Source organism: Poecilia latipinna, unplaced genomic scaffold, assembly GCF_001443285.1.
Source record: "Poecilia latipinna isolate Pla-1442-1.1 unplaced genomic scaffold, P_latipinna-1.0 Scaffold951, whole genome shotgun sequence".
Lineage (NCBI taxonomy): Eukaryota > Metazoa > Chordata > Actinopteri > Cyprinodontiformes > Poeciliidae > Poecilia > Poecilia latipinna.
Window position 1 is genome coordinate 359023 of NW_015113567.1, and position 12031 is coordinate 371053.

At 40.0% G+C, this 12031-nt stretch overlaps 2 protein-coding genes across 4 annotated transcripts in view; both read left to right on the plus strand.

Moving 5' to 3' along the window:
* The window catches only part of dcps (decapping enzyme, scavenger), an 8585-nt gene extending 7831 nt beyond the window's left edge, over window positions 1–754 (plus strand). The window contains exon 6 of the mRNA XM_015049584.1: window positions 221–754. Coding sequence (XP_014905070.1) covers window positions 221–487 — 267 coding nt within the window. The 3' untranslated portion in view covers window positions 488–754. The remainder of the gene's footprint in view (window positions 1–220) is intronic.
* Window positions 755–5035: 4281 nt separating this feature from the next.
* LOC106957962 (uncharacterized protein KIAA1211-like) overlaps window positions 5036–12031 on the plus strand; it is a 54919-nt gene continuing 47923 nt past the window's right edge. For 2 of the 3 annotated variants that reach the window (XM_015049572.1, XM_015049573.1), the window contains exon 1: window positions 5036–5167. In XM_015049572.1, coding sequence (XP_014905058.1) covers window positions 5103–5167 — 65 coding nt within the window. In that variant the 5' untranslated portion in view covers window positions 5036–5102. The remainder of the gene's footprint in view (window positions 5168–12031) is intronic. The other variant, XM_015049574.1, reaches the window with a different exon arrangement.

Sequence of the window (12031 nt, forward strand, 5' to 3'; positions counted from 1 at the left end):
TTTTTTATATATAATTTTTTTTGTCACTACTAAACCTCAGATATCTGTATCTGGAGTGAAAAAAGTGAATCGGTGCATTCCTAGTTTGAAACAGCGATATTGTAACATAACAGTGTTTTAGAGGATTAAGTATTCTTTGGCTCCCCCTAGTGGAGAAAAAATTAAAATAAGAGATTTGTAACAATTTAAGACGCTAACGATGGTAATATCTGCGGTCCAGGCAGCCATCTTGGAGCGCTACAACCTTCCAGCCAGCAAGCTGAGAGTCTACCTGCACTACCAGCCCTCCTACTACCACCTCCACGTCCACTTCACCAAGCTGGGCCATGACGCGCCGGGCTGCGGCGTGGAGCGGGCTCACCTCCTGTCCGACGTCATCCAGAACCTGCAGACTGACCCGCAGTACTACAGAACCAGGACGCTGTGGTTCCCCCTGAGGGCGGACGACGGGCTGCTGGGCCGGTTCAAGGAAGCCAGGAGGCTCTAACTGAGTCCACGCTCTCGAATTCAGATGGGTTTAAATATTGACCTTCTTATGATTCCTCTAAGGTTGTTTTTTTTTTTGTTTTTTTTTACAGTTTTTTTGTGTGTATTCTAATACATTTTACATATTATTTGGCTGAATTAAAGTATTTTTCTACTGAACTATCCCTTCAAATGTTAAGAAACCTCTCTAAGACTGAAATGAATTTAGAAACTAGTTTCCCTTTTGCTTTTATAAGTTTGAATTATTTTATTTGAATTTTAGGTTTTTTGTTTGTTTTAAAAGAAAATAAACATAATAGAAAATTTCTGTTGCCTCCCGTTTCTTTTGCTTATTTTGCCGTTTCTGTGTTTTAAAGGAGCAGTATTATGTGTTTTCCTGCCACAAAGCGCTATTTTTAGCACAACCAACTATGTTTTTATGTTAGAAAAATTCTATATATGAAATATGGCTTAAAAGAAATTTGACTTTGAAATTTATAGCTCAGTAGATGTGCAGATCCACCAGGTGTTTGCTAATTGCTTCTGGCTAGTCTGAAGGAGCTGAGTGGAGTCTGCTCTGTGAGGTGGAAGCTCAGAAGCATGAAAACTGTAGTTCTGAGGAGGAGCTTCGTCCTTGAAGGTGGAGCTAGATCCAGCTAGGCGTTATACACAGCTGAATGGTTGCCATGGTGATTAAAGAATATCTCAAACATGCATGAAAGATTGAAAGCGACTCTCCAGGTATGCTTTTGATGAGAGAATAACGCTATAACATGATGTAAAGGTCAAAAACATCAGTTTTACATAATACTGCCCCTTTAAGGAAATGGCTCTGGCTAAAGAAACATCAGTGGCTTGGAAAAACATTGAAAGGATTCTCAGACCTTTGGGGGAGTTGAATGATATGATGAAACCATCTTTGAACTGTTTGGCTGCAGTTTGACACTTTACGTCTGGAGAAAATCAATAGACTCACCCGGTCAGAACCTGAAAGTGTCTCCCTATCGCCTCCCCCATCCACCCTGACTGAGTTTGAGATGATTTTCAAAGAATATTGGCAGGAAATCCTCGAGGGTTCAAACTGTGCAGAACTGTTGCATCACAGCCACAGAGATCCATGACCAGCTTCTGCTGAAGGTGTTTGGACTTAGTGTGATGTAAAGGGCCTGAAACAAAATCCCTCAGAGAAACAACATTCTGTTTACGCTTTCTCGTTCTGGGTTCACAGGGTGGAGGTTACTGAGCATATCAAAGACTGGAAATGACCAGAATCAGGCTAAAATTATAAAAGTGAGAGGAATTGGTGTTATGGGTGCACCAATTGTAGTTTTCTGATTAATTGCTGATTTTTACAAAGTCCTATCTGCCAATTTAGATTTTTTTTTTTTGTCTGAAAAGTTGCTCAAAGTAGCAACAAAGACACTCAGACCATTTGGTGGTAAATAAGATTGCAGGTCTCCCAAAATGAAGGAAATTGGGGCTGATTTATCAGCACCTTCTAGAACATCTGTGCAGGTCCAACTCAATAAAATGTAAGTATTATTGAAAAGCTTCAATACGTCAGTGAGTTCAGTTCGCTGGCCACCAGTGCGCTGTGATACTGTGGGTATTAAAGCAGGTACGTTTGGCTGTGTGGGTATAAAGTCCACCTGGAAATGAAATCAGCTTCTCCTTAAACCATCACTATTCATGGAAAACGTCGCTGGATCTCAAGCAAGTTGCGTTTTGAGGCTCTCCAATCATTTTCCATCCTCTTTGACCTTGACTTCCAAACGAAATGCAACATTTGCTTCAACCTGAAATATGAACCAAACCATTGAGGAACAGACAAGTCCATGTCTGGTGTTACGTTTGGTTCAGGAATGGGTTGACATGAGGAATCCCAGAGCTATATAGCGCAGGATAGCCAGCTTTAAAGAACATCTAAAGTTACCAAAATGTATACAAACTATGCAACATTTTTTTTTAAAAGTTTGCAACATGATGAAATTTATGTGATTTTATATTTGAACCTTTTCAACCGAAGTCCTGAAAGTAAGACGAAAACAACACTAGGTGTCAGTGTTGAGCCATTTTATTGCAGCTCAAACGCTAAACTCTGAGTTCGGGGTTTTCTGTTTTTTTCTTCAGAACAGAGAGCAAATATTAAAAGGTCGTGACAACAAAAGCTTTCTGATCCACATCCAGACATGTGTAATACACAGATGATCAGTTCTGGACATACTTTGTCTACTTCTTATAAACATGTCTGCTAGTCCTCCTCTCTTAAAAAGTAAAGAGTCTGTGAGTCACAGCAGGCCAGCAGGCTTGTTGCTGCTGCTCAGACCTGATTCCATTCCTAGATGTTTGTTGTTAGACCGCTTACAGAGGACATTGCTCCCTTATCTCATCTAAAGTCTGATGGGTGGGTGGCGTTCTCTGCTTTGGGTTTTTAAGGTGCGTTCACGTGCCGTCTCGGAAAAACGGCAACTAAGGAGCCAAGGAAACATACCCCGCAGGTATTTTGTTCTGGATGCGCTCAAATGAGCTCGGACTGTTGAGTAAAGCAGGAAAAGGTTTGACCTATGAAGCTTTTTGAAAACATTAATAAAGAAATCACTAACATATTCTGTCTCTCTCTCTCTCTCCCTTCTCTCTCTATCTCTCTCTCATTATTGTGTCATTTGGCAAATAGAAATAATTATGGTAATTCTAGTTAAAACAAGAGATGTTTGGTCTGATTTAACTTCAGACAGAAAAAAAATGTGTATGTGTCTTTTTAATCAGTTTACATTATGAAATCGTTGCACAAATTCATCATTTATACTCAAAAAGTTCTCAAAACAAACAGTTTAAGAACTTATTGGAAAAATGATTATGAGATATGTTTTTTAACCCTTCATACATAGTCTGGTTGTAATCTAAATAAGGACGGTGACGGTAAATGACTGACGTACATTTGTTTTACAGTGGTGGTTCTCTTATGACTCGCCCTTCCTTCTGCATCCACTTCCCTATTTCTTGTACTTTAATGAAAAAGAAAAAAAAAAAACACTTCCAAAGCTTTAGACTGATGTCTCATTAATTGTCACAGCGGCCATCAGCCCACGCATCGTGCACAAATATCTGCTGATCTGTGGGATGGAGGTGAGGAGGAGTGAGCGAGGGGGAGGAAACGCAAATAAACAATAGAAAACTAATTCTGGTTGCTAATGAGAGTTTTAAAAAAAATTTCCTCCTCCTCCTCGTCTCTTCTGACAGCCTTGTTTAGAACAGAGTTAGGGTTATCGGTCATTTAGTAAAACACCACCAGGGTTGACCTGAGGCTGCGCAAAGTTGAGTCCAACTTCCATATAAGGTCATAGGTCAGAATTTGGGCCACAGCTCTGTAAATGATGTCTCGCCCACGGAAACAGGTGGGGTTTGCTAATTGCTGTGGCGCAACTGTCTTAGTCCATTTGAAGTAAGACAAAATCAACTTGCAAGTTACTTTTCACAAGTTAGCTTGTTTTAAGTCAATATTTCCTAATTAATATTGATGAAAAAGTACCGTCTCCACTGGCAGATTATTTCACTAACAAGACATTTTTCACATGATTGAAATAATCTTCTAATGGAACTGGGACTTTTTCATTAATATTCAGAAATTATTGACTTTATTCAAGCTCTTTTCCTAAGTCGTGACTTGTAACTTAGTTTTCTCTTATTTCAAGCGTATATTTACACCAGAAAAATACTTGGTAAGACTTTGTGTTTTTGCAGTGTATCTCTCTATTTTACATGTTTGTACATTAAGCATTTACGTGAATAATTAGAGGCTGTAACAGCACTCTGTGTGACCCTGGCTTGATGAGATACAAACCATCAGAATTGCTGGTAAACAGTGCAACATTTTAATACTGCGACTTTTACTATGTGTCAAATGTGCTGGAAAAACATCAGATACTCAATTTGAAGTTGCTTGGTGACGTCCAAGTTTCTTAAAAGGAATTCAGACTTGTTGCGTTTTACAGTTTCTTTATAATATACTTTGGAAAGATGGGAAAGATGGTTAACATTTAATATTTTGATCACAAGTAACAAGTAAAAAGAGTCAATCAAATCAATCAACTTTATTTATACTGCTAAGTAGATTTTGTCACATTGAGCTGAGTCAGCTTTCTTGCAAGACAGGAAACTTTACACTCAATAAAAAAAAAATAAATATTATTTTTATGTTATATATAACATGATTAAAAATGTCCCCATGCTCAGTACTTTAAAAAATTTAAAAACCTTTTTTTTAAAAAAAAAAAAAAAACTCAAATAAGGACAGGGTTTAAAAAAAAGTAAAACTGTTTTAAACTACAAAAATTGTCATTTTTGTTGTGTGTTTTTTTTTCTTAGCAAATTTGAGTAGCCTATTTCTAAGTTAGCATATTTTTATGCTAACTCAGCCTTCATGATAAAGTGTTTCTCTATCACGCTAACTAACGTCAAAAGTCCTGACGCCCGTTTCCTTCAACAACAACAACAACAACAACAGAAACTTCTATGTCCGAAGTAACACGGAGATTGAGGGATTTCCGGGGCGGCCCTGAACGCAGCAGCGCGGAGCAGAGGGACGCCAGCGCAGGACCGAGCCAAATAATCCAATCATCGGCCCACTAACCGCGCTGATGTCTTGGTTCCAGTCTCTGCGGGATGACTTCACTCTGAGGCCGTTTGAGATTCACCACACACCGTGAGTATCCGCGCTTTTCAGCCCCGTTTAGTGTTCACCGAGCGGACTGCTGGCTGGCTGGGTGACGGTTGATTGGAAATAAATCGATCCATGTGTTTGATAAAAATCCATCGCTGTCATCTTGCTGTTGTCTGTGGACTCTGGTTGGATGGGGAGACGCTTGTTTTTGCTGTTTGGCTCAAACTTTTAGCAACATTCAAACATGTAGTAGGATCCTTATTTAAAAAAAAAAAAAATCTTTTAAGAAATGTTGCAAGTTATTTCCATATGTTTCATATTATTTCACCTTGTAAAAGTTCTCATGCCTCACCGAACTTTTTTCAGGATTTTACCTCGTTATGAATACGAACTGGTTTTGTTTTTGTTAGGGTTTAGGCTCAACAAAAAGTAAATGTGTATGAAAATGGAAAGTTGGAGATTTTAAAACCACATTTTGCTGCAGTTCCAGCTGTTTCGCCGTAGCCTAGCTCGTGTCTGCTTTTGCATTTGTAGAGGATGAAAGTTCTGCCCAAGTTTCTTTGCAGGAAAAGCTCAGGCTCAGTCACATTTAATGGGTAGAATCTGTGCCAGAGATTCCTTTAATTGCTTTTCGCTGTTTTGGGTGTGTTTCTCAAGTTTCTGGCAGCTGTAGCAGGTTTTTCTTTTTCAGCACTTAGCTCCCTCCATGTTCCCATCAGGTCTGAGAGCTTCAGCTGTCCTCGCTGAAGAACAAACGGCCCACAGGATGATTCAGCCACCACCTTGTTTCACGAACGTCACACATTGTAGGCGAAGAGGCTTCCTCTTCTCCCCGATTCGGGTTGTGGCAAAACGTAAACGGGCTTCTTGTCTGCTGCATTCCTTGGTTTTCATGATGCCATTTGTCCTCTGACAAACTTCACAGCTTTATCTTTAGAATAATTTATAAACAGGTGGACTCCATTTATGAGTTAGTTGACCTGAGGGCAGCTTTGCTGGACTGGATTTTGTTTTGGCGTATTGCAAAAAGGAAACGACTTGTGTTCATGCAGGTGAAAAACCAAAACATGCGTTAGACGATCTTAAAAACATAAATGCTAAGCATATCTAAAGCCATGAACATACAGCGTGCATTAAAGGCTGAGCTGAATCAACGCCACACATCATGCAACCCGGTTGGTGTGGAACAAATATAAACACACGTTTCAGCTTGTTAAGTGTAGAAAAAGAAGCTTATTTTTGATAAACCTGCTCTAAAATGTGATGTCACTAATTGGTTAAAACTGTCAGGTATGAAAACCTGTCTCTCCTCTTTTCTGCTCCACTTTTACCAACTTTTGAGGTTTGGCTAGCTTAGAAATACAAACCCATTCCATAAGGTAGAATATTATTGAAAAGTCTATTTATTTAGGTGACTCATTCACCAACTGAAACACATTATATAGATTCATTAGGAAAAAACTGATGTCTGACTCTGAACACTTTAATTCCTCTTAAACATGATGATCTTCTTATAACGACTAATGAAAATGAAAATTACAATATTACAATGAGAAAACCTATATTTTTCAAAACAAAACTGTTGGCTCAATGAAAAGTGTGCTTAATACGTGCTTAAAGGTTGTTGTTTTCAAAACTTACTTTTAATCTGACCAACAAGACTCATACAGAGCGATATTCTCACTTATATGACTGTATATTTCTGTCAACATTTGACTGAAAAATTAACCAACTTTCTCCTCTTTTAAACCTTGCTTGTCCGTTACATGATTAAATAAATAAATTGTATGTTTAATAACTGTAACATGATCGTTTAATTGAATGAACACGTCTATCCTCGGTGGTTGGGCCTCATACCGCTGTACTGTGATGTCAGACCTGTGAGATCACGCAGTCGCTCACTCTCCAGCATGACTCTGTGCGCGCACGCGTGTGCGTGTGTGTGTTTGAGCTCTGTGTTTGCTGGAGGCGGGTCAAGGACGGTTCAGATTAAACAGTTATCTTTCACAGTGTGAGAACCGTTGTAATCCCGAGCTGAGACACCGGCTGGTTCAGGACAACGTCACGCTGTCTGTGTGATGGTGGGACTGGGGGAAAATGGCCGATGACCTCATCATGTACGATGTGATTGCTGGGCTTCTTTGTGCTGTAAGTAACGGGGACGGGCTGGTAAACAATTATGCACTGTTAGTCGTTGGGAAGGGATGGCTTTTGACTGGTCTCAGTGGGGTCAGGGGTGCTTAGAGGCCTGGTCAGGTCATGTGTCAGCAGTGAGTCTGCAGTCTGTGCCTCAGTCAGGAACTCAGTGATAACTCCTTAATAATAGACATCCTTTCACTTGTCCCTGCTTCCTTGATGGTCTGTAAAGCTAGTTATCTCTTACCAATGACTGTCCAAACAGAGCTTCTTATGTTTCCATGCTGTTGTTGGTTTTATGGCAGAGGAAGACAGACCATTAGCTCAGCATTGTTTCAATTTGAGACGATGTAGAATCCAACCTGAAAGAGGCTAGATGACCAACTGAAGAATGGAGTATCTCTCAAATCTTGTGTCATGTCTTTTTGAAGATTTTCAAAGTCTGTTTAGCTGCTTTAGATGGTGGTGGAAATGTTTGATTCCCCCATAACACCTTGTCTCCTACGTGTTTATGGTATTCATGGACAGGCGCTCAGGGTATTGTTATTCAGAAGAGGGTGTCTGATTCGCTAACCTCAAGAGTTTCGTCTTTGGTTCTGTTGGGTTCTTCAAGCCAAGACCGTCAGCAGGTACTGTAGTGGTTCTCAACAGGGCTTGATGTCTGAGGTTGTGGATCTCAACCAGGACAAAGGTGGATTCTTCAGGTTGAAGAGCATCAAGAAGGAGGAATTCAAGTTACTAGAGTCTCTTTCAAACAAGCTGCCTCGATGATCATCTCCCTCAAAGATGTAAGTTTCTAGAAAGGACGTGAGCAGTGTGGGACAACAAGAGACGTAGTGCAGCTTTGACTTCAGAGCTATGTAGACCGTCTATGTTGGAAGTCTCCATATGCCTTTCTCTTCAAGATGACAACGGACAAACTCAGTGTTAGCTGTCCTGTTTTCGGCCAAGCAAATGCTTCAGATTTCCATCCTATATCTTACCTTCTTTCTCTTGTCGTTGGAAATTATTTCTGAGTCTTGTTTGTGCTTTGAATCCTATGGCTGGTTGGTCACAGAAACAATAGTTTGCATGTTTTCCCCATGCATACATGGGTCGTCACCAGGTACTTTGGCTTCCCGCTGTCCGAAAACACGGCTGTTGGGTTAATTAGTCTCTCTTAATTGTTTTTGTGTATGTCTGTTTGCTTAGAAAATGATCAGATTGGCTCCATTTGTGGAGGGGAGATTTTTGAGCTCATTCCACAGAAAGGAGACCCCGGGGCAGACCCAGAACTTGCTGGATGGAATATATTTCCCATCTAACATGGAAACAACTTAGGAATACCCAGAATGAGCTGGAAATGTCACTGCGGAGAGGGATGTTGAGGTTGACCTTCTGGAACTAGTTCTACGGCGACTTGATCACACAAAAGATGATGGATGCTAGCCCATCTTGTAGGTGTTATTTGAAAGGTTGAAAGACTTAGTCCACACAATGCTGACATATGCAAGGATTCAACTAATGTTAGTATTATGCTGTTGCCATTTTTGTAGCTTTATTAAAAGTAACGGCTGTAAATCTTGGTTACTGGTAACAAAGTTCTTTAGATTCACTTTAATATTTTTTTTTTTTTTTTTTTTTTGCCAAGTTGTCTGTGATGTAGACTCAACCCGTTGTATTCCTGGGTGATTCATGAGTCAGACATTTGTAACCATCAAACATTCGTTTTGAATATTCTCGAGTGATGCATGAAAGATGAGTAAAAAGCGATGTTAGTCAGTAAACTGCGATTGTGTCGTAATTTGTGACCCCGACGTTTATGTTCAGGAAGTGATTATGAGGCTGTGTGTCGAACTGAGACACGAGTTCTGACAGCGCCGGCAGAGATCGCGCTGGAGCAGGTAACACTGGCTTTAATCTGCCTGCTGTGTTGGGCTCTGTCTGCTGTTTCATCATTGATTCTGAAATTTGAGACAAACACAGTTTGCTTTTTTGCTCATTAGTATTTAGACTGATTGTCTATTTTATCACAGACGTAGCCTTTGGTTGGACTAATTCTCATTCAGCATATTGTCCAGAGACCTCAAGTAAAAATGTCCAGCGCCTTGAAAAAGTATTCATACCCTCTGAACTTTTTCTATTATTTCAGATTAAAATCACAAACTGTGAATGGTTTTATTGTTTGTTTGTTTTTTTACGTAGACTAGCATACATTCTGCAATGTTGTCGCTTTGCAGGACCAAATGTCGCTGCTGATGCTGCTGCGACACGCCTCCATTTTGGACAAATTGTGCAAATTCTTCTCGCAGAATAACTCAATCTCAATCAGATTGGGTTGGAAAGTTTCAGTTGTTACTGTTTTTCCAAGTCTTGCCACAATTTCTTAATTTGGACTTTGACTGGGCCTCCTTTCTTTCGGTTCGTGATTAAACGCTATTTTGTGTTTATCTCACAAAAAAAATGGCAATAAAATGGACTAAAGTACAGTAAATATAAAAACAGGTAAGTGTTGTTGCTAAACGTAAGATTAGAAGGTGTGCTGAGACTTTACAGCCTCGGTTTGAAGGCTCTCACGGGTCATAATTCAGTCACACTCTTTGCATCAATTGCTTGCGGGTCTCCTGTTGCTTTAACACACACGGCGCGGGTTTGAGGTGAAGAGAAGAGTTCGGGTTTTTTTCTTTTCTTTTTTTTTATCAGCTCATAAAGCTCAGCTGGAATCCAAAAAGGAGGGGAAAGCAGCGTAGATGTTGGCCCGCTCCGTGCGCGGTTCCATCTCTCCCCTCGCACGCCACCCAGCGCGGCCGGCTTTTGGGGAGGCAGAGTATGATTACAGGGCTACTTACATTATACAGCAAAGGGCAACAGGGAAGACAGGAGAGAGATTGGCAAATGAACGAGGTGCTAGAGGAGCAGGGCGGGGCGGAGTGGACGGGGGGGAGAGATGGTTTCCAGATGTGAGGAGGAATTCAGAGCGCTCCGGAGCGACTCCCCTCCTCTTCCTGGACCCGGAGCAGCCTGTAATGGAGCGAGTGGGATCCGCAGAAAAAAGCCACAAAACAGAGGAGAAGGATTTGCTCTGTAGGAGGGAACCGGGCAGGAGATTCAGTGACTGGAGGAGAGAGAGGCTGGGTTTCCTGTCTGAAGTTTGCACAAGAAATAAAAACGCGGTGCTTTGTAGGCCTGTCACAATAAGCAATAGATCAATTAATCGCTTGGCAAGTTAAAACAAGCCCAATGATTTCCATTTCTTTCTACCAAAGCCTGGATGACAGAAGTCTTCAGTCTGGTGTTTTGGTCTCAACTAGACTCCTTTTTTTTTCTTTTTTTTTAAACAACTGTAAACAAAAGGTCAATATTGTTTGCAGAGCCTTTGATTTTTGATTGATTTTCATTGTTGTTTTTGTTGTTTTGTTTATTTATGTTGGATGTTTAAAATGTCTTCCACTTACAGTGTTATATGTTCATTAGAGTTTAAAGTTTACTGATCTTTTAGAATGAGCTTTTGCATTATTACGCCATCAATACATTTCTTGAAAACTGTCTCAATAATATTATTATCTTTTATCGCAGTGACTTCTGGGACAATATATCGTCCAGCAAATTTATCGTGACAGGCCTATAAGTGATGCTGTGATGACTTCCTGTTGAGTTTCAGAGAGAGCAGGAGCTTCTTAAAGAGACAGACGCCCAATTTCAAGGTGCTAAATTATGGAGTCAAATTTCTTTTAAGTCATATTCTTAACTTCTAAAGGTAGCATAGTTACTTGATTGTGCTAAAAATGGCACTTAGCTTCATTAGTTTAGCGTTACAGACATATCATACCACGTCTAGTGCCACATTGAAAGCATTTTCTGATTATTGTTAAAGATCATGCATATTTTCAGATAATCAATAATTACAGTAAGCTACAGAGATTTAGCAAATTCCACCTGCATTATGTGGATGTGTGGTCGATGACGGCGTTCCAGTTTCATGCATCTTGCAGTTAAAACTTTGGCCTTATGTCGGATAAACTGTGATGGAAAAATGTTGCGTTGTTGGGAGAGATGGGAGGAATGTGTGGGGAATAAACATAATGAAGGCTTTAGAGGAATGTAAACAGAATGCAAACAGTGAAGTAGGAAGAAGCCATCCGAGTCATCGCTCAGCATATTCACTACGTAACATCAGCGACAGCAGGAGGATTGTGCGTAGTTTATTATCGATGTCGCTCAGAGAAACATTGTGTTTGGTATGTCTGACCTGAAATGTTTAAAAGACTCATTTGTTTGTTATGCGGAGCATACAGTAAAATAAACTTGTTTAAAGTTGTATTACAGACAGCCTGGGATGAATGGCCTCCTAATTGCTGACCGCTCTGCTTGTAACTTTAAATCAAAATCTTTAAAATGAACATATAATCTCCATTCCCACCATATTTAAACAGGCTCTACTTGACTAAAGTTGAGTTCCGGACTTATTTTTTTTTTGGCTCTAGTGGCCTTTATTCGATAGTTAATTGACGGAAAGTGGGTAATGAGAGAAGGGGGAAGACATGCAGCAAAGGTCGCCAAGGTTGGGAATCAAACCTGCGACAGCTGCATCGAGGACTAAGGCCTCCATATGTGGGTTGTGCTTAACCCCTGGGCCACCACAGCACACCCTGAGAGTTCTGGACTTTTTCAGAGCTGAACTAATTCTGAAATTGAGCAAGTCAGATTTAAAAAAAAAAAAAAAAAAAATATATAATTTTAAAAAAAATATATTATAATAATATTAATATTATAAATATATAAAAATTCGAG